Source organism: Eleutherodactylus coqui, chromosome 5, assembly GCF_035609145.1.
Source record: "Eleutherodactylus coqui strain aEleCoq1 chromosome 5, aEleCoq1.hap1, whole genome shotgun sequence".
In the NCBI taxonomy this organism is placed as follows: Eukaryota; Metazoa; Chordata; class Amphibia; order Anura; family Eleutherodactylidae; genus Eleutherodactylus; species Eleutherodactylus coqui.
In genome coordinates this window covers 197,377,252-197,400,549 of record NC_089841.1, presented here as the reverse complement: position 1 = coordinate 197,400,549, position 23,298 = coordinate 197,377,252, and the positions used below count along the sequence as shown (strand labels likewise).

The window sequence follows — 23,298 nt, the reverse complement described above, 5'->3', positions numbered from 1 at the left end:
ACTAATATGAGTGATGCCAGAGAGTGTCCATGATGATGCCATGTATGTCGGAAAATGAAAAGGGTAAACTGGGGTCTCAAACACGAAACCTCCTTTATGGGATCCACATATCCTAAAAGCGCATATAGAGAGGGGCTCTGCTGTTGTGTGCATTTGTCATAAGTGTTTGTACTATCTCATGCTAGCAATTAATCTCAATTATATTGATATCCTAAAGTCATTTTAATTATTTACTATATATTTGCAATTGTCAAAATGTAGCAAAAAAATACATACCGATATTTTTATACATAACATTTATTTATTTAAATGGTGATTTACAGCCACGGTTTACAACTGGTTGTTTTATGGTTAAAAAAGTACCCCATGCCATTTAGGCCGCCTGTCCACGGGCGGTGCGATATACTACCAGGGAGCACTTTGTCATTGCGATTTTCTGTGATGAACTCATCTTATTGTTAGGTTCATCGCGGAGAATCACGGCATTCCGTGATTTTTAGACGCAAGCGATTTTCCGCTTGTGTATATCGGGCTGCGCTTTCCATGGTTATCCTATGGAAAGTGTTCACTGCGTTACCTGCGTGCGGATTATCGCCGCGGGTAATGCAGTGAAATATCGCCCATGGACAGGAGCCCTTGCAGTGGGGATTAGTGATCGAACCGAACAAATCAATTTTTGTCATCTTTCATTAAGCTGAAACAGACCTAACATAATAGATAAAAATCCTAATGAACAGTACAGTTTAAAACATAAGAAAACTTAACTCAGTCTAACAGTTGCCCAACAAGTCGTCCCAGCGAAAATTGTTCCTTTGCTTTCACACAGAAATGAGCATCGCTAAAAAATGGAGGAGTAGCGGAGCGGGGATCGTTCTGGTCCGCCCACCTCCGTTCACAGTAAGCAGGTAGTCGTTCATAAGTGCCTGTTTACACAGAACCATAAAAAAAAACTGAACGAAAAGGGAAAGACTTCTCATTCGTCGTTCAGTCGGTGCACGCATTTACACTGAAAGATAATCGTTCAGATTCTCGCTGGATCGTGAGAATCCGAACTTTAATCGTTGCGTGTAAAAGCACTTTAAGTTAACTATACATTCAGAGTAAGTTAACTATACATTCAGAGTAAGTTAACTATACATTCAGAGTATGAGCTATTAACACTTTCACAGCTTCGGGTTTGCACACACCACAACAATATTGCATATGAAGATAGATGCAGATTATTACATTGACTCATAAATTCCTACTCATCCTCCCGTACCGTGTCATCTGCCGCTTTCCACCCTAATGATATTTCCCCCACTACCCCCTCCAACAGGATGATGAACTAACTTTGTGGTCACCATTAGCTGCAAGCAGATGTTGTAATATAGGAAGATCATTCTCAGACTTTCATAGAAAAATAGATAATGGGGAGAGGTAATGAAAAGAGAAAGACCACAGATGAGAGGGGGGAAATAGAAGGAGCAGGCAGAGATGGAAGGTGGGATTTCAATAAGGTGGAAGCAGGTAGGCTGGGATATAGATTGGGTAATATAACACAGAGAGGAGCATGAGCTGGTGGGAGTATGAGCAGCAAAGATGAGTGTAGAGAGAAGAGAATCGACAGACATAGTCATTAAAGTGTTTCACTTCTTGTGTTTGCTTCCGTCTGTATATTTAGTTGCATCTATATATATATATATATATATATATATATATATACACACATCATATATATATATATATATATACGCACTCATTGCAAAAAAAAATCAAGCACCTGGGCGTTGTTCAAATGGAACAAAACTTTCTATGAGTTAGGGCTCCCACACACTTGTGTTTTTTTAACCCGATTGTCAAAGGACTTTCTAATGTTAAAAACACATCGCAAGTTTGTGCTTTGCGATTTTTGTGCGCTGCGTTTTTTAACATAAGTCCCATTGACAATCGCGTTAAAAAAAGGCAGCGATATCGCAGCGTTGAAAAAACACAAGTGGGTAAGAGCCTTTAGGCTAACTTCACACGGGCGAGTGCGATACGGAGCCGTGAATCACAACCTCATATCACGCTCCCCACCATGGGAATTCCCCATAGGATGCGAGGCGTTTTCATGCATCACTTTGAGGATTAAGGCAATCTGTCAGCCTACACTGGAGGTTAGCGGAGTTTCTTCAGTTGTTTTCAGTGCGAGACCTCACATCGCATCGTGTGCACCTAGCACATGGTGCAATGCTGCCGCTGGCCCCATTGGAAACAATGGGTGCTGCGATGCTAGAGCACGCACAAGATAGAACACACCGCAATTTGTTTTCCATATAGCATCACATTGTTGTGCCATGTGGGAAAACATTGCTTATGTGTATGACCCCATAGAATGAGGTTGATATTTGTGCGAGATTTGTGTCACATTGCACAAATCTCATGCGATTTTTAGCGCCCGTGTGAAGCCCGCCTGATTGTAACATTGATATAAGTAAGTGATTACAATATCAGAGCAAAAGGGTAATTTATTGTGTAAAATAGAGCACTTGAAGGGAGGCTTTAGTACCCTGTTGTACCGCCTCTAGCTTGGATACCAGATGTGATGCAGTGTGCATGGAGGCTCTAGTGCCCTGTTGTACCGCCTCTAGCTTGGATACAAGATGTTATGCGGTGTGCATGGAGGCTCTAGTACCCTGTTGTACTGCCTCTAGCTGGGATACAAGATGTGATACGGGCAGGCATGGAGGCTCTAGTACCCTGTTGTACCGCCTCTAGCTTGGATACAAGATGTTATACAGGTAGGCATGGAGGCTCTAGTAGCCTGTTGTACCACCTCTAGCTTGGATACAAGATGTGATACAGGCGGGCATGGAGGCATACAGATGCTGTATGGTATCCTGTGGCATATTGGTCCAAATTTGCTGTAACTGAACCTCTAAATCGTGAAAACTCATAGGCTGTTGATGTTGGTGTCCCAGGTGGTCCCTTACTTGCTCAACTGGCAATAAATCTGGCTACTGGGCAGACCACGGAAGTATGGCAATGTTGCGGAGTCATTTCTGCAACACCCTTGCTGTGTGCAACCGAGCATTATTTTCTGCTCGAAAATGGCTCTTAGAAGCACTACCATGAGAGGAACACATGTGGCTGCCGGATGACCTGAACAGATCGCTGAGCTGTCATTGTCCCTCCTACCACTACTAGGGGTGATCAACTCATATGTGATGGAGACCATCACACCAGCAGTGGGGGCAGTATGCGACTCTACTGCAAAGGTAGGATTGAGGCGCTCAGACCTAGGTCTCCAGACATGAAGACGGCCATCGTCGGTGCCCAAACTAAACCTGGATTTGTTGCTGAAGGGGCTTGATTATTTTTTACAATGAGTGTATGCGTATACCTTTATTTATAGGCATAAATAAACAATTCTGCACTTTACTTGGCTTCTACTCTATGTTTTTCACAAATATGTACAGGTAACCACAAGAGCGGAATCTATAGAAAGGTTCACTGGAGTATTGAGTATGGAGACACCTAGAGATCCCAGTACTAAAGACATGAAGGTTATTAGTTTTGTGGCATGAATTAGTCCCAGACTAGCACTTGTATAATTCTATGCGTAAAGTCCATGATCGTTAAACACAACTTTAATCTTCGAGAAGAAATCTACCCTGTGAGTTTTTGAGTGGAGCACAATGAGAGCCGATGCTGCAGGTCATCTTCTACTTCTACATTTTCAGCTGCATGCTCCAGATGACTTGGCCAATGCAGCAGCTTCCGGGATTTGCCTGAACACCCCTCTCAAAGCTTCCAGCTCTTGGGTCAGCTGTTGGATACGGCTGCGTAATTTTTCATTCTCTGCCATGAATTCTAGAGCCCGCTGATGAGTTTCCAGGTTCCTCCGCTTGGCTTTATCACGGCTCTTACGAACAGCAATGTTATTTCTTTCACGACGCAGGCGATACTCCAGGCTGTCTTTACTCAGCGACTTCTTACCCTTATGGCTTTGTTCTTTTAATGGAGGGGCAGACATCATGCCAGAGAGAGAACCCTGGAAATGCAGTTAGGAAATGTTAGAGAACTGAATGTACAGGTGCAGATTGTTCAATTAATACAATCAGGAACAAGGTGTCATCCAGATAATCCACATGTCTAATTCATATTTCGTTGTATATAGTTGCTACTAAGAGCTTGTACCATTGGTTACATGCCATTATTATAGTGCACATGATATGACTTGAGCATCTACAGCCTACTACGCCACATAAAAAAATATGAAGGCAGGGAAGCCACTAAGGCCTGCGGCACATTGGCGTATTTTGGTCCGTGTGCTGTCCATGTTAACTTACAGACAGCATATGGACCCATTACAGCCTATAGGGCCATGCACACTGCCATTTTTTCAAGCGGACCGATGGTCCGTGTGACAGAGCTTGCATATGTCCTATTTTCGTCCGGCATGTCAATGTGCGGGCCCTCTGTATATCAGATAGCACGTGGACAGGTGTCCGATACAAGTTGGCCTCTTGGGTGCAACTTGGACACACTGCAAGTCTGTTGGGGGCGTAAGTTACGGCAATAACACAATGCAAAACAAATAGTACTAGTCAATAAGAGAAAAAGAATAGTTTTACCAATTTTACAGTGCTGGATCAATATGACTCAGCTTGTTGGACCAAGTGGAAACCAATGCACTCTCCCAAGTACACTCCACATATTTCGTCCAGATTACTAGTATAGACACATCAGGAGAAAAATTCTATGGTTTGCATAACAACTATACCACAGCCTAATGACATTATAGCCTGCAGGAGTACATATATTGCATGTGGTACTCTCAAGGCCTCTATGGCCATATTAGACCTCAGCGATTAAACCCTTCCCACCAATGACACATATGTTAACAGATTAATGGCATGGTCCCTGAGACAGATGTCCATTAATTTGTGTATTGCCTTAGATGGACCTATGTACTCCCACACTTAGTGCCATTTGCCACATTGGGTTGACAAACTGACAACCCAATCCTATGCTGTTGCAGGGAATTGAAATAGTCACAGCACTTGTGTTCAGTGGTGTGCTACTAAATACAGAGGCATGGCTTCTGCATTAGGGCTATTACTGGGGAAGCCCATGATGTCACAAGGATTCCATATGCAGAAGGGGCTAGGAAGCATGCAGAGAAGACTAAATCTGCACCTAGTCTGCATGTCCGTGTATAGAGATCACTGGTAACAGCAATCTAATAAGCTGTTACTATTTCATCACTGTTATCAGTGATGTGTATCTGGGCATATGTAGGTGCACGTAAATAATGTATTCCATAGTAATCTATGTCCTCATAGTAAACATTAATTAGTCGTTTAACTGATATTGTAAAATGTAAGAAAAGGGCAAAATAAATAGGATACATAAAATGAGAAAAAATCAAGAAGTAGAAAAATACCGCCAGCATTCTCAGTGCTATAGCGATATCATCCATTGCACAATAATACACATATCAGACATGACTATGCACAGGAGAATAATATTACTTGAACATACCATCTTGAAACACAGCAGGAAAAAAAGGAAAATTTAAATTTTCTTATGTTTTTGACCATTTTCCCCTAAATAAGACCTACAAAATTAATAGGCTGATGTGTTCCACACAAAAATGTTTGGGGTAAACTTAGAAATTGAAAGAAAAAAAGAACTTTTAGGGTACGTGCAGACAAAAAAAATTGGACGGAAATAGCAGCCATTCATTTGACTGGGTGTATGCACATGGGCTGTTTTTTACTTGGACAGAAAGCCCAAGTTAAAACAAAAATCATGGCACGTCCTGTTCTTGTCCAATTTTGGGCTGAGAATAGGACATATCAGGGGTGTAACTATAGAGGATGCAGGGGATGCGGTTGCACCCGGGGCCAGGAGCCTTAGGGGGCCCATAAGGCCTCTCTTCTCCATATCGGGAGCCCAGTACTATGAATAAATCATATAGTTAGGGGACCTGTTACAGGTTTTGCATTGGGGCCCGGAAGCTTTAGGTTACGCCTCTGGGACATATCATTGTGCAGTGCGCAGCACATCGGACGGCAAATGCATGGGGTGTATGAATGTTGTCCAATATAAGTTGCACCTAAGAATCTCGGGTGCAACTTTTAAATCAACCGTGTGCAAGTAGCCATGGGGCTCTTTCACATTTAGCGTGTCTGATGTGGACTTTCCACAGTGGAAAACCTGCAGCAAAAATGCTGTAAATCCGCAGAGGCCTAGGTGCGGATTTGGCAGTCTCTTTAATTGCAGATCTTCTGCGAATTTTAACCTTTGTATTTCTAGGGTTAAGCTCTGCAGCATTAATAGACATATTGTGGATTTTGAATTCGCTGTGTTTTTCAAAAATGCCATGTATTGATTGCAGAAAATTTCTGCACCATGTGAAGGAGATTTTTGAATTCTCCTCCACATGGCTTATAGTGTAAATGCTGCGGAATTTCCGCCATGTGTGAAGACTGCCTTAGAATGCAGCATTTTAAAACCGGAAGTTTTGCTTGTGCATGGATGCCCAAATCCTCACTGGTCATGAAAGGGTTATATAAACTTTTAAAAATGTGCTTATTTTTTTATCGCTGCAATCCAAGTAACTAGAGATGAGCGAGTAGTGCCTTATGTGAGTACCTGCCCGCTCGTCTCTAAAGATTCGGCTGCCGGCGCGGGTGAAAGGTGAGTTGCGGCAGTGAGCAGGGGGAAGAGGGGGGGAGAGAGGGAGAGAGAGACCTTCCCCCCGTTCCTCCCCACTGTCTCCTGCCGCTCCCCGCCCCCTGCCGGCACCCAAATCTTTAGAGACGAGCGGGCAGGTACTCTAATAAGGCACTACTCACTCGAGTAGTTTGCCTTATCAAGTATGTTCGCTCATCTCTACAAGTAACCAAAAGATGTAAAATTGTCTAAAGAAAACCACTGCTAGGTCACCGAGGTAGACCCTCTTGCCTTATATCCACAGTTATGTTAGAATATTTAAGGCGGAATCTTCAAATGTCACTGATAACTGATATGCTTTATCTACCAGCGGTCCCTAAGGCTCCTTTTACATGGAGCGATAAAGAAACAAAGATGGCCGCATCAGCTTCTCTGACTACCTGATACACACAGTGTGTTAGTACGCATCATTAATCTAAGACACTACACCTGCTTTGATTGGCCAATGCTGCCCATGTGAACAGTGCTGGCCAGTCAGAGCACCATGTAGTGTCTTAGACTACTCATGTATACTAGTGAATAGTGTACATCAGGTAGTCAGAGAAGCCGTGCGGCCATCTTTATCTCTCCAGGCCTGGAGGGTCACTGTAAGGATTTCATCTACACTTTTGGAAAATGCAGAGTTAATGGAGGAGAGGTTTGCTATTCAGGATTACTGAATGTGAAAGGTCCCTTGCTCTGGAGAACCTGCCCTGTCCTGCTCTATTGGGCTGGGGGATATGTGCCCAAGTTGAGAATGTGCCCAGGTTGAGGATGTGTATTGGGCTGAGGATACATGCCCAGGTTGAGGATGGCACGGTGATGACAGAAGCAGAGGCGTCCAATGTTTCTTACAAAATGAACTTTAGCATAATAAATAGTTATGCTCCATAGGAGGGTCTTTAAATGTTACATAAAAACTAAACATGAATACTCTTAAAGTGACAGTACTCTACTGACAGCACTCCTAAAAATCCACTGCGACTCAAAATATATGTTCTCACTATCTGGTGTTTCTCGCTGACATATACATCACGTATTGTTCCTCCTAGAAGCGGCAAGGCACGTGACTCCCACTTAGCTTTCAGCGTATTTTGCCTCTTATCTGCCGTAGCTGCTACATACATCAATATCAATATGCCATCGGCTCCAATCTTAAATGCCCCATGGGAGCAGCGTCCTTGCTCACAGAACATGTCAGACATATTAGAAGTCATTTACATCATCATCATCATCATCATACTAGTGCTTACTGAGCTGCGTTTCACATTACTCTACATTTTACCTGCTGCGTCACCTTAAGCACGTGCCTCGCTGCGCCATTACATATTCTGTGTCATCATCAACATCATGCCTTTGCATTAACACTTTGCATCACACATCAGTAACCATGTTTTACATAACATCACTATGCATAACATCATTATAGCCATTAAATCCTTAACCCTCTGCTGGAGCCTCCTGAGGGATTCAACAATATGGCGCTGTGCATCCTCAGTTTTAGGCTGTTTCCCCTTTCCAGTTCTGGCTCTGGCTGGCAGAGGGGCGTTAGTCCCTGGCAGCACAAAAAGTTCAGTAAACTGCGCAAAAAAGTGCAACCGCCACAGTGCAAAAGGTTGCGCTATCACACGTTTTTGCACATACACCTGTGTGGAGCCGCCCTTAAACATATTGATCTATTTGGCCCTGCATGCTCTTCTATGTGAGGGACCTTTCACACGACGCACCCTCAAGCTGCAGTAAATTCCACAGGTTACCTCCGGATTGTGATGCGGAATTGAAAATGTCTCAAAAGCTGCCAGTAGTTCCGCATTAAAATGAAAATCAACTGCATGGCGGCCAGAATATATTTGGCCTCACAATGGTTGTCCGCTTCTCTACATATCAGACCAGTCATTGACCGGATCTCTAAGATAATGCTGTATGAAAAACTTACAGCAATGAAGGACGATTCAATGGAAAGGTTCCTTAGAACTTGGTCTCCATGGTCCAGTTATCTCGACCAGCCGGGACTCTTGTGGCTTATGGCGACTTAGATGTAGACAGTTAGAAGATAGCTTGATAGGAGGGGAACTGAAGAAGGGGATCCCCAGCTGGTTTAGATGCCAACTACTATCCCCCATCTCTATGCTGATACTTGCTGTTTTTCATATTGTCGTGGAAGTCTTATATATAGAGATGAGCGAACGTACTCGTAATGAGTACTTACGCACCCGAGTACCGCCATTTTCGAGTACTTCAGTACTCGGGCGTAAAGATTCGGGGAGCGCCGGGGGGCGGGAAGAGGCGCGGCGGTGCGGGGGGTAGCAACGGGGAACAGGGGGGAGCCCTCTCTCTCTCCCTCTCCCCCCCACTCCCCACTGCTACCCCCCGTGCCGCCACGGCGCCCCCCGAATCTTTACGCGCGAGTACCGCTGTACTCGAAAATGGCAGTGCTCGGGTGCGTAAGTACTCGTAACGAGTACGTTCGCTCATCTCTACTTATATATCTTTTACTGTTGCTGTTATATGATTGGATATGCTATGACTATATTTTTGTTATACCCCCTGCGAGGGGAATCACCAGCAAAAAAGACATATATCATTTGATTTAAAATAACTAAAAATCCTTTTAAAATTTAAAAATTTAACCCAAGTTAGACCTGCAAATTTTGGTGTGGAATTCCACAGCCATTGACCTGACTGCATCCTGCGGTGTAATGCTGTCCCGCGTGAAAGGCCACTAAGGGTGACTACCCACTACGCTTTTTTTTTCACAGCGAAATTCGCAGCGTTTTTTTTTTCCTGCAGGGGTCTATGGGACTAATGTTAAAATCACAATTTTGCGGTAAATTGCGATTTTGCGCGATCGCGATTTTAACATTACAAGTCCCATAGACCCCTGCAAAAAAAAAAAAAAGGCTGCGAATTTCGCAGTGAAAAAAAACTGTAGTGGGTAGTCACCCTAAAAGGGTGCATTTACATGAAAATTTTAACTGATATTGTAAAATGTAAGAAAATGGCAAAATAAATAGGATACATAAAATGAGAAAAAATCAAGAAGTAGAAAAATACCCCCAACATTCTCAGTGCTATAGCGATATTATCCATTGCACAATAACACACATATCAGACATGACTATGCACGGAGAATTGGCGGATCTTAAAACACAGCAGGAAAAAAACGAAAATTTTAATTTTCTTCTGTTTTTGACCATTTTTCCCCAAATAAGACCTACAGTACAAAATTAATAGGCTGATGTGTTTCACACAAAAATGTTTGAGGTAAACTTAGAAATCAAAAGAAAAAAAGAACTTTTAGGGTACGTGCAGACAAAAAAAAAAATCAGACAGAAATAGCACCCATTCATTTGACTGGCTGTATGCACATGGGCTGTTTTTTACTTGGACAGAAAGTCCAAGTTAAAACAAAAATCACGGTATGTCCTGTTCTTGTCCAATTTGGGGCTGAGAATAGGACACATCATTGTGCAGTGCGCAGCACATCGGATGGCATACGGATGGGGTGTATGAATGTTGTCCAATATAAGTTGCACCCAAGAATCTCGGGTGCAACTTTTAAATCAACCGTGTGCAAGTAGCCATGGGGCTCTTTCACATTTAGTGTGTCTAATGCGGACTTTCCGCAGTAGAAAACCTGCAGCAAAAATGCTGTAAATCCGCAGAGGCCTAGGTGCTGATTTGGCCCAAAAAATAGGACATGCTGCAATTTAAAAAAATAATTGTAAAAAATTATTATTTCTTATTAAAAATAATGGGTTCTTTTCCCGTGCGATGTCTGTACATCTTGCAACACACAGAAATCGTGCAGGAAAAACGCCTGTGTAAACGCACCCTGAAGTTCAGCTGAACTTGTGCAAGAGGTAGATTAAAAGTACAGATCGTCCGTCTCCTAGAAGAGGTATAAATCCTCTTTATTTCACCAATATAAATAGTTTTGTTGAATCATATAACGAAAATGCAAGTAAAATTGCATGTTGTGGACAACTCCCATTCTGTGTTTTCACATATATAGGAATATAACAAAGCCTATGCATAGTAGTATTACACATAGCATAACAGGACATTGAAAAAACAAGAATGATTATTGCATAAACTGAAAAGATTCAAAGTAGCAAATATCCATATAAATAATCACATAATTAATTATATTCCCATTCTAGACATTGGCAATTGACATGGTTTAAACTGGACCTCAACTGGCAGCTATGTTCAGAAGCACTCAGAATTATGTGTTGGGAAACCTTGTCACCATTATGGGATCTTTCAGTTTTCTCCTGAAAATGCAAATTATGCACATCAATGTAAGGCTGGGTTCATATGGGACAGATTTGCCGCGGACATTCCGTACGGAATTTCTGTGGGGCAAATCCGCCCGCGGCTCCTAATCCCGGGATTAACCAACCATGTGGACAAGATTTTGCTGAGCCGGCGCTGTAGCACGGTAATAGAAAGCCGCAGCATGTCAATTATTTTTTTTTCCGTTGCGGCCTCTCTTCTATTTTTAAGGGGAGAGAAAGCCGCAACAGAATGCCGGCGGCTGAACCGCTCCAAAACCCTCGGCAAACTGCAGCAGGTTTTGAAGCAGTGCTTATCCTGCAGAAATTTTGCGTTTTTTTGGTGCGGCCAAACTGCGAGATTTCCGTCCCGTAGGAACCCAGTCTAAGAGTCCTTAATGTGGGTTGTAATATGTATTATTGCTTATGAGCTATACCATAACATTAGAGTGTATTTTCTCATCTCTTGGCTTCACCTACAAAGCTGGGGCTGTTGCCAGAGAAACATATCCCTACACACTGCCATATTGTCCAATTAGGAATGATAACACCCAATTGTCAATATAGTTATAGATGTCCAGGAGGATTAACTGTAGATTGGTTCTAAGAAAGTTGCTCCAGAATTGTTATTCTACGAGTAAAGTATTTATCAAGGTCTTCTTTAATGAATGAAAACTGAAATTAAAATTGGATTATATGACAGAATTCTAGTGGAGATCACTCACCTTCAACACGCGGAGTGCCGGGTGTACTCCCTCCATCTGAGGGGGCAGGTGCATTGCTGTCTGTGCACATTGTGCGGCTTGGTACTGTAGAGTATTGCACACGGTCCGGTGTGATCCTCGCGTCTCCTCTTTCACAATCACTCCCCCAGACTCATATCCTCCTAGTCTACGTTCTTGCATCATGCCATGTGGATATGCATACAGAGCAGATGGCGGTAGCCCTTCCGAGGGCAGATATGGATATGCTGCTTTAAGTCGTTCCTGCTTCATAGGGAACAGATCAGACAACAGTTCCTCTCCCGACTCAATATATGTGGATAAATCCACAGAGGTCTCCGGGTCGCAGAGATTGCCCCCCGCAACCTCTACTTGAGAAGCTCCCATTCGGGAAGGATAGCCTGAACTGTGACCCCGTTTTTCGCATTCATAGTAACTGTTTTGCGACATTCTCTGCACAGGAATCCTCTTCTACGTACCACACTTCTGCTGAAACGTCGTCTCTACATAAACAGCTTGAGACAGCTATGGAGACAAAAGAGTTTCAACACGGTGATGTTATTACTACATATATACGTCTATATGCTAAAGATTTCATAATTAGAGATGAGCGAGCGTACTCGGAAAAGCACTACTCGCTCGAGTAATTTGCTTTATCCGAGTATCGCTGTGCTCGGGTCTGAAGATTCGGGTGCCGCTGCGGCTGACAGGTGGGTCGCAGCGGGGAGCAGGGGAGAGCGGGCGGGAGAGAGGGAGAGAAAGATCTCCCCTTCGTTCCTCCCCGCTCTCCCCTGCAGCTCCCCGCTCCGTGCCGGCACCCGAATCTTCAGACCCGAGCACAGCGATACCCGGATAAAGCAAATTACTCGAGCGAGTAGTGCTTTTCCGAGTACGCTCGCTCATTTCTATTCATAACCATATACGTCAAACATTGATATGTATGGAACACTAATATTTATTTCACTAATCATATTAATACAAACAAGTGAATAGTTATATGTTGTGCTGGGCCAGCCTAAGGGTTGTATGACCTGTATGGTTATCAAGAAGCACATTAACTGCACCTGCCGAATGGACCTCCACCAATATACTGCAACACCAGGCTTGGGATCACCATGAACCTGAACACTAGAACTGCTGAGATCTTTTCATTACCACTGGAACCTCATAAATGACTTCCATGGCGGTTCTAATGTTAATATTAACTGTATAGCGATGTTACTTAGACAGTGTATGGCAATATTATTAGAATACTTTAGGTGTGGATCTATTTTGTGGTCCCTGATGGTGGTATTATTTGAGTGCTGTATCATGGTATTTACTTAAGGGGATACGGTGCAGGTAGAATTGCATGGCATTATTATGTAGATAACTGTAATTTGACCAATTTATAACACTGTCTTTTGGGCACCATCCTATATTATAATATCCTATCATATAGTTATTTGTATACTGTATGGTAATACAACATATAGAGGTAACTGCGAAAGAAGATAATTCACAGGGCAGCATCATAAGGTTGGCCTCATTTTATGCATCTAGTTACTTTGTATTCTGCAGTAGTGAGTTCTACTCTCCTTAGATCTTAAATGTATTCAGAATATTGGGGAGGATTTGTTAGCAGTTTGGTGTCAGTAAATCTTGGAATTAAAATGTTGCACATTTTGGCCACACCACACTGGTACTAAAATTCATGACTTTCCTCTTACCACTTTTGAAACTTCTTAATAATAATTGGCGAAGTTGACCTAGAGGGACAGGCCCGCAAGTTTCCAACAGATTTAGCATTATTAAAGACAGAAAATTTTAGCTTAAATTGTGCAAATCAACACCTGCTGATGGCAGATGTAGATTTCATTTTCTGTCTTTAGGATAGCCCAAGAGGTGCCAAATGCACCTGTTAATGAATTTGGCACATTTTACTCCAAACAAAGGCCGTTTAAGACTGGCTTATGAAATGTTAGTCTTAATACATCTGTGTGATGTGCCAACCTGGATCTCTGGATGGTTTAGGCAAATGTCTCATAAGGATTTCAAAAAATAAATTGTAAATAAATGGTAAATGTGCTGAAGTAAACCCATAAGGAGCAATCTAAGATTTGAAATAAAGATAGCTGTAACATAGTAAGTGAACAAATAAAACTTGGAACACTGATATAAATTCTGTATTAGCAAGCTATTCCCTTGCAAGCCTTAAGAACTTATCGTATATCTTCAGCTGTGATTAAGTCTACTGTATCTCATCAAAATGAGCATTCACCATACCTCCACATACATGTTCTATTCAATTCTTTAAAATATCTCACTCAAAAGAAAAAAACACTTGTAGCAGGCTTGCATAGTAGCAAAAAAAGAAAACTAAATGAAAGCAGCGTGTGGATCGTTCTCTAATCAAGCACATTGATTTTCACTAAAGGCCACAATCCTGTTCCTGTTCTAGCGTAAAAAATAGAGAACTTCTGTTATTATGTTTAATGTTAGATATGAAAGACTCAAGAATGCAAACTTAATTGTAAACATTTAAAAAAAAAAACTCTTAAAAGTGAGATTGCCCAGTTACTTGCCATTCTGTACTACGCTTACAGTCTACCGTAGATGTAGTAATATTTAAAAACATGCAAACATTTTCATGTCCGCCTTCAGGGTAATTCTTAAATACTCCATATTATGTTACGATATAAAAAAGTTTGCTACATAATTGCATATGTTAAAAACTGACACAGGTCCATGAAGTTTCAAAGTCTTGATAGTGGTGTACATAGAAGAGAGGGGGCCCCAGAGTGAACATCAAAATGGGCCCCTTATTGAGCTGCTGGACTTTGACATCCAGGATAGAAGGGTCTGGAGTTTTTTTTTCTCCTCCATTCTCTTTCCTCGACCCTTCCATGAAGAAGGCAGTTCTGCAATGGTTCCAGTCACGCAGTAGAAAAGGGAAAGTGGGACCAAAGACCTCCCATTCCTTAGTCTAATCGCCCAGCGCTCCTATATCCATTATACACTAAATTTCAAGGGATTTAAAAAGGGGTAACATTAGGGTGAAATTATACAGGGTGTAATTTTGCATCACAAATAGAGATGAGCGAACGTACTCGGATAGGCACTACTCGTCCGAGTAATGTGCCTTATCCGAGTACCTCCCCGCTCGTGCTGAAAGGTTCGGGAGCTGCCGCTGCTGACAGGTGAGTCGCAGCGGGGAGCAGGGGAGAGCGGGCGGGAGAGAAGGAGAGAGAGATCTCCCCTCCGTTCCTCCCCGCTCTCCCCTGCAGCTCCCCGCTCCGTGCCGGCACCCGAACCTTTCAGCACGAGCGGGGAGGTACTCGGATAAGGCACATTACTCGGACGAGTAGTGCCTATCCGAGTACGTTCGCTCATCTCTAATCACAAACCAATTCACTGCAAAATCTGCATGCCTTCTATACGTGTTTTGATGCAGATTTGGGTGTACATTGACTACAGAAATGGTGTGAAATGCTGCAGATTTTGCACTTTGCAATGTGATCCTCAACAAATCCGCAGCAAATCTGGACCCAAATTGATATCAAAATCCATATGTATGACATACAAATTGTACAGTAAATTTGTTTATGGTATATTCTTATGCCATGTGTGCATCCACCTTCATATATGAATCACGAGATCAGGAGTTTTTCCTCTCTCTAAAGGCCCGTTTACACGTAACGATTATCGCTCAAAATTCGTTCAAACCAACAAATTTAAGCGATAATAGTTACATGTAAACGCAGGCATCGTGCAGTTTTTGCTTAAACAATAATTTTAAGGTGAACTTAAAATGCATCCTTCAGCTACTCGAGATAAAGCAAACACCTTTATCTTTCAGTAGACCGCAGGCTGCTATCTCCACAGGGAGCTGGCAGTTAACATCGTATTCTGCTGGCAGCCGCAATGAGAACAATGCTGTCTGCACAGCTGGGCGTGTGATTAATCACACACTGGGCTCTGCAAACAGCTCCTGGAGGCCCTTTTACATGCACAGGAAGATGATAAAGTGTTAATAGCCATAAATGGCCATTAATACTTTATGCAAAAGCATCGCTAAATCTTTCACTCTTTCAGTCGTTTGAAAGATTATCTTTGCATGTAAATGGCCCTTTAGTACATATTCTATAAACTTATTTGCTTTCGCAGCTGTTGCTTGAAATTCACTGCTGCTAATTAGCTGATTTGTAACCAGTACACCCAACAAAAGAACAGTGCGAGTCTGCTTCATTGTCCATAGGCTGACTATAAGAAATACATCCCTGGACTCTCCTGGACCTGCCCTATGAGCTTCATAACTTGCTTTATAGTACTCATAGGTGATGACAGGTTCCCTTACAAAAGAACTGGGCCTAACACAGATTCCTGAGAAATCCCACTGCTGACTTAAGCTCATTTAAAGTATGTACCATTTGCAACTCTTTGTCTTCTGTAACTTAACCAATTCTTTAGTCATACATATACTGTATCACCCCCGGGCCCCTGCATCTGTACTATCAATACAATGCTGTTATATGCTACATTTGCAAAATCTAGATATGTAACATCAGCCGCATGTCCAACATCTAGATTTGCGCTTACCCCGTCATAGTATGAGTTACTATTTATGTTCCCATTTTTATATTTACTATTTGAGTTCATTTATTTTCAAGTATTGCAGTTAGTAATTTTAGGATGTATAATCCTAGTTTTATTGTATCACTAATATATTGCATAGAAAAGGAACCCTACCATCTTCTTGCAAGCCTACAACTAATTGTCATTTGTTGTAAAACACAAATATGTAAATTATGTTTGCAATATTTCAATGCAACATTGATAGGTGATCAAATTCCATTTTTCTTTTTTGTTCATAGGTCAAAAAATGAGACGTAGTTAAAGTTAACATTTTACCAGACCTGCTGATCAGAGACACCTACAGTATCTATGCATCTTGTTGGGCTTCTTTATGCCTACATAGCCCGGTCTATTTTAGCAGTATTTATTCTGTTCATACGTAAATGATCTGAAATATATATATATAAAATAGTTTTCCATGTAAAATATTATACAGTATATTAAGAACCTTACCCAAGCAAATGGAAATCTCTTATCAGCAAAAATCCAAGTGCTCCTAGGGAAGATGTGTGCAGCGGGAATGTAACAGAGATAGTTCTCTGTGGCAATATATCTGTCCGTGAGGTCAACCAGCTAGTTGGAGACTATGACTCCATTACTGACCCAGCGTTGCAGCTCCACAGGGAGATCATGTATGTAGTGATCAACCACTACCCTTTCCATGATCTGGACTGGGGTGCAGACATGTTTCCTGCCATTTCTTGACCAGGTGGAAAAAGTCAAACATCTAGGCCCTGGGAGGTTGGTCGATACTATAACTCCACTTGCTGAAATAATGCTAGGCTTTTTGGGGTTCAGCAGTGACGTATGGTACGTGAACCTTCAACCATTCCGCTTCTCGGAGTTTCTCTTTCTCTGTCTCTGCAGTCCTCTCAAATACAGTCGGATATGCTTATATATCATCCTCGGTAAGGATCTTTTGTAGAGACCATTGCATAGCTTCTCTTGCACTTACAGTCGCTGGGGCCCTTTCACCTTTCTCTCTGGGTACCCCACAACAGCCTCTCTCAGCAGTGCAATTTGTTCCTGCTGTGCCTGGAGTTGCAGCTTGAATGCTTGTTACTGCTGAGCATTCGCATGTTGCAGGTGAGCATTTGCTTGCATCAGCTGCTTGACAAGCTCCTCCAGACCAGTGGACACTGATTGCATAATAGAAGCATCCAAGACATAAGCCGACTGAGTCCTTTAACACCAAAAGGATGTCCTGCTGTTGACCCTAGCAATAAGGTTTACCCGCATCCAAAACACTGATTGAATCAATGTCTGCATTTGGGGTGGGGTTCTACAAGGCCACATTCACTCACACAATCGATATAAAATCCATAGACTTTATTTTATTCCAGCCACCAAAGATAAGTGAAGAAACAACCACTGGCAGCACATAACCTCTGTACAATAAGCAGAAACAAAACACCTGCCCGGCTGGGCACTAACTAGACAGTACTTTGCTCACCTAGCGATAAAGGCCCTTTTAGATGGATTAATTATTGTTTAATAAATCGTTCAAACGAGTGAAAATTAACAATAGTCTTTTAGTGTAAGCGCAGCCAACGATCGAACGCCGAATGATAAATCGTACACTTTTCATTTGTCAGTCATTTTCTGCAGGACCAAAAATCATTCTTGGCTCGTTCACTTATCATTTGGTTTAACCCCTTCCCACTCCAGGACATACATTTACGTCCTGGAGCGTCGGGGTATGTAAAAAAAAAAACTATACAAGTTTGGTATCGTAGCAATTGTACCGACCCATAGAATAAAGTTATCGTGTTGGTTTTGTTGCAGTTTGTGCGCCGTAGAAACAAGACGCACTGAAAGATGGCGGAATATCATTTTTTTTTATTTTACTCCACTTTGAATTTTTTAAAAGTTTTTCAGTACATTATATGGTACATTAAATAGCACCATTGAAAAATACAACTCGTCCGGCAAAAAACAAGCCTTTATACAGCGACGTTAGTGGATAAAACAGGAGTTACGATTTTGTTAAAGGGAGGAGCAAAAACGAAGTTGGAAAAAAAAGGGGCCACGTCATTAAAGGGTTAAACAGCACTTATCCAGTCATTAACTAATAATGTGAATGTGAATGAATGACTGAATGATTTCTCATTTGAATGATGTATCTGCCTGTATAAATAAGCTACATGAGTTAACAAGCAAAGGGCCCTTTTAGACGAGCCGATTTAATGTTTGAGCGAGCGAATGACATCATCGTTAGCGCGTTCGCTCATGCACTCTTTTCATACGGCAAATAACTCTTTGGCTCTGTCAAACTAGAAATTGTTCAGTCTTTCACATTCGCTGTAATAGTAAATGACATGAGAGGGACTGAACGAGCGCTGACTGAGCAATAAGTGAACGAGGCAACAATGACTTAATACCTGCATAAAATGAACAACAAGCGAAAAGTGACTGATCGTTTGTCATTGGCTGCATTTAGACTGAATGATTATTGTTCACTTTCGCTCATTCAAAGGATTTTTTGAACAATAATTACCGTTCTATCTAAAAGCACCCTAAGGCTGGGGTCACACAGTACAGAATTCCAGCAGAATTCTTGCGGAATGGCTGCACCGAAAAACCACGTGAATTCCACTGGCCTTCAGCCATCGGCATTCTGCTGCGGCCATCTCTCCCCATAGAGAGGAGAGAGGCCGCTGCGGAAATTAAAAAAAAAGAAATGACATGCTGTGTCTTTGTTTTCCGTGACGCATGTTCGTTTTCGCGCGGCTTGGCCACAACGTGTGGACGAGATTTTTGCAAAATCTCGTCCACTTTGCTGGCTAATCCCGGGATTAGTAGTCGGAGGCGGAATTGCTGTGCGGACATTCCACAGAAATTCCGCCCTATGTGAACCCAGCCTAAGGGCAGAGACACATGAGCGTTAGCACAAATACCCTCGACGCAGCACAGCGTATTTGAGCATGAACGAAGTTTGAAGATCAACATAATCAGCTTGTGGCGCTCGTGTCTATGCATATTACTGTAACTTTTGCACATGCAGGACCAGTTCACACGCGTGCATGACACATCTTTTCCGTGGAATTTAATGGCAATTTAAGCCTAATAAGGTCCATCTGCCTTCTTTTCCTGCATTTTCCACAGTGGCTCACCCTTCCTCTTGCATAATTTCATATGCTATACACGTTTATGGCGGTTTCACTGCGCAAAACGCAGGAAAATAGAACAGGACCTTTATTTCTGTGCATGCACAAAATGTGCACGCAAAACATGCTTATGAGAACAAACCCAGTGAAATCAATGGATTCTATTCTCCCTGTTTAGTGCGCGTAAATTTTAGGTGTGGAAACACGGCCGCATGACGCAGCCCTAATTCTAACATCATTCGCTTGTTCAAACGATATATCGTTTGGTGTAAATGGATCCTACCATGAAGCATTTGTCAGCAAACAATCAGAAGCTCACACTAGACTTGTATTTACTTAGAGGCTGACGGAGCTGGTAGATCTTTATGTCCCAATAACCAGCTCAGCGGAGGCAGCTGAGCTGACTGGGGAACCAGGAAAGTAATTGAATGGGAGAGGAGTGATGAGTCCCACCACCAACCTACCCACCACTCCAACAAAAATCCAGCCCATAAAATACCAAAATAAGGGCTGAACAAACTATCCTGGTCTTTTCATTTCACCCAGCTTAGGCATCTGTGTGAAATGTACAGTCCCCCCAATACTTCAGCCACATGTCTAATAAACATATAATATAATATATGTATATGTATGCGTGTGTATATATATATATATATATATATATATGTGTGTGTGTGTGTATGTGTATATGTATATATATATGTATGCGTATGTGTATATATATATATATATATATATATATATATATATATATATATATACATATATATATGTGTGTGTGTATGTATATATGTATATATGTATGCGTATATATATATATATATATGTGTGTGTATGTGTATATGTATATATATATATATATATATGTATGCGTGTATATATATATATATATATATATATGTGTGTGTGTATGTGTATAAAACACTAACTTCTTAATGCATTAAATGCACAGTTGGGACAACTATCACATAACGCAACAAAAGCTGTTAAAACAGCCACATTACAACATTTTGCAGTTGTGTGTTTAAGGCATTGTGTTATGCTAAGATTTACTACATCTATACAAGAAAGTATCCTCTAAAAATACATTAACTATGTGAACTGAACGGCTTGGGTGCGTGTTCTGTATTTTCAGGACTAATCTTCAAATTATTTTGCAACTACATTATTAATTGATAAATATTAAATTTGCTTAAACTCAAACTAAAGATGATGGATGCGCCACTTGTGTGTAGGATCTACGAGGCTGGACAGTTTTACAACAATGTTTTTTAGCATTTCTAGAACAATGATGCAACATTATGATAATGCACATTAATAACACAACAATATAAAACTATTTGCTGCGTATTTTGTTACAGATATTCATGCAGATCTGAAGCAAATTTCACTTTTTCAATTGAAGGAGTGAAATCTGCTACAGCTCTGCACCAAGACCCACAACAAAATCCGTGGCAAATCATTGTGTGAATGCATCCATATACAGTTTTAATTTCATTGTAAGTGCTGGAATATTTTGTTTGCAAAATCCCTCTAACATTGTCAGTCACTGAACAGATATCATCTTAGCCTCTTTCATACATGACATATCATTCATAACCCAAAAAGTAACCGCTCACATATTATATATGTATCAGCCTGTTAATAATTAACCCAATAGCAAAAAATCAGAAGCTCACAGTAGACTTGTATTTACTTACAGACTGACAGAGCTGCTAGATCGTTATGTCCCAATAACCAGCGGATAGCTAAAACACTATCTGGATTACAATACATCTATCTATCTCATATCTATCTATCTCATATCTATCTATCTATCTATCTATCTATCTATCTCATATCTATCTATCTATCTATCTATCTATCTATCTCATATCTATCTATCTATCTATCTATCTATCCATTCATCCATCTATCTATCTCCTATCTATCTATCTATCTATCTATCTATCTATCTATCTATCTATCTATCTATCTATCTATCTATCTATCTATCTATCTATCTATCTATCTCATATCTATCTATCTATCTATCTATCTATCTATCTCATATCTATCTATCTATCTATCTATCTATCTATCTATCTATCTATCTATCTATCTATCTATCTATCTATCTATCTATCTATCTATTTATTATCTTATCCAAGTCTAAAAAGTCAAATTCACACTTCTAAAACATTCAGGTTTGGCAATACATAACTAATAGAACTTTGCATAGTTAGTAACGGCTACCAGACAGTTGAGAGTAGCATATAGAACAACATTTATTTGAAATTACTGTTTCAAAGAAGCATCATAGATATGTGTAAACTCTGGCAAAATTGTAAATAAAATATACTCAAGTTATTGATAAACATGAATGTAGTTTATTTCTACACCATGGATTGTATCTGATATTGCCCCTTTGCAACAAACACATGTAGACGTAATTTGCTATATTAAAACACTTCCCAATACACTGAAAGTAATTAAACAACTTTCTTGTGAATATGATGAAATCTCTTTAGCCTTGTCAGTTACAGAAAAAAATAATTTGTCCTTTATATTACATACCACCAACCATAAAACACCATATGTGTGCTTCTACCTAGTGTACCCAGCAACAGAAATATGCAGATTCTTATATAAGTGACAGGACAATCACCATTGGCGATATTTATTGCTATCTATCTATCTATCTATCTATCTATCTATATCTATCTATCTATATATATATATACATATATATATATATATCTATCTGGCTACATACAAAGCAGATTGGATATGATCGCTAGTAGCTTTTACCTGTATCAAACGATCTTTCTCTTTCGCACACTTCTCACTGTTACAATGTGTCCCTTTGGCGTAAAGGTTTTCTGTCTCACACCCCAGACTGAGTCCCTGGGGATGACTATTACACCTGATCTTGCTGCAAGTCTGATGTGAAGATCATCAGGATGGGGGGGTCATTATCTATATTACTATCTGTCCCCTCCCTGTGGCTGATAGATTCCGCCGCCCCATGTTCTACTCATCAGGAAGACAACTGATTTCCCAATGGGGCTGGTGCAATCCAGACACTGCTCTGAGTTTATCAGTTCTCACCACATGGCCCCACAGCACCCAGTAACGGCTACCTTACAGTGCATCTTTACATGGATGGGATATTAACCCATTGCCAACTAATGTGAAGTAAAAAGATATGACAGCGAGAAGGAAGTGTAAGAGTATTTGTCCTTGTCATATAGTCTTAATACAGCAATAGATATGCGAGGCTGGTTTACACTATATCTGTACACGGATATTGGTCTTACACCACCAGATTAGACTTTACTTTTTTCTAAAGGAGTAAGAATAAGTACTGGATCTGGCAGTAAGCACGTTGGAGACTCTTGTAGACAACCACTTTTCAGGTTGCTGTCAGTTCAGGTTCAGAAACCTCTTTGTAAGTGTCTCTCTGCTCCGGCTCATAGATACGGGTCTCTAGCAGAGGATTCCTTTCTGACATTCATATGCCCCAAGTATGGCATATTGAGACAACCCATTTTAAGCATATGATTGCATTTGGTGGGCCTATCCTTGTATATAAAGGAATTAAAGGGGTTTTCTAGGCAAAAACTATTAATGACCTATCCTCAGTATAGGTCCTCAATAGTGGTTCGCCTGGGACCTGCCTCTCGAGATCCCTGGCGATCAGGTGCAGTAGGGACGGCTGTCATCATTGGGGACAGAAGCAGAAGTGCCATGGCCCACTTCAATCCCATTGAAATCAATAGGAGCTGAAACCTCCTATTACACTTCCATGTCTCACCCTGATGTCTGAGGTGGAAGTGCTGGAAGTGTAATAGCCGGCTGAGGTTACCATTGATTTCAGTGGGAGTGAAGCTGGCTAGGGCACTTCTGCTACCA

At 41.2% G+C, this 23,298-nt stretch overlaps 1 protein-coding gene across 1 annotated transcript; it reads right to left on the bottom strand.

The window, feature by feature from the left end:
* Positions 1 to 316: 316 nt before the first annotated feature.
* Positions 317 to 22,331, bottom strand: CEBPE (CCAAT enhancer binding protein epsilon). The gene is made up of 3 exons (XM_066604013.1): positions 22,195 to 22,331; positions 11,687 to 12,208; positions 317 to 4,015 (listed from the first exon to the last, which is right to left on the bottom strand). The coding sequence occupies exons 2-3, from the start codon at positions 12,131 to 12,133 to the stop codon at positions 3,701 to 3,703; spliced, it is 762 nt and encodes a 253-aa protein (XP_066460110.1). The 5' UTR covers positions 12,134 to 12,208; positions 22,195 to 22,331; the 3' UTR covers positions 317 to 3,700.
* Positions 22,332 to 23,298: the final 967 nt, after the last annotated feature.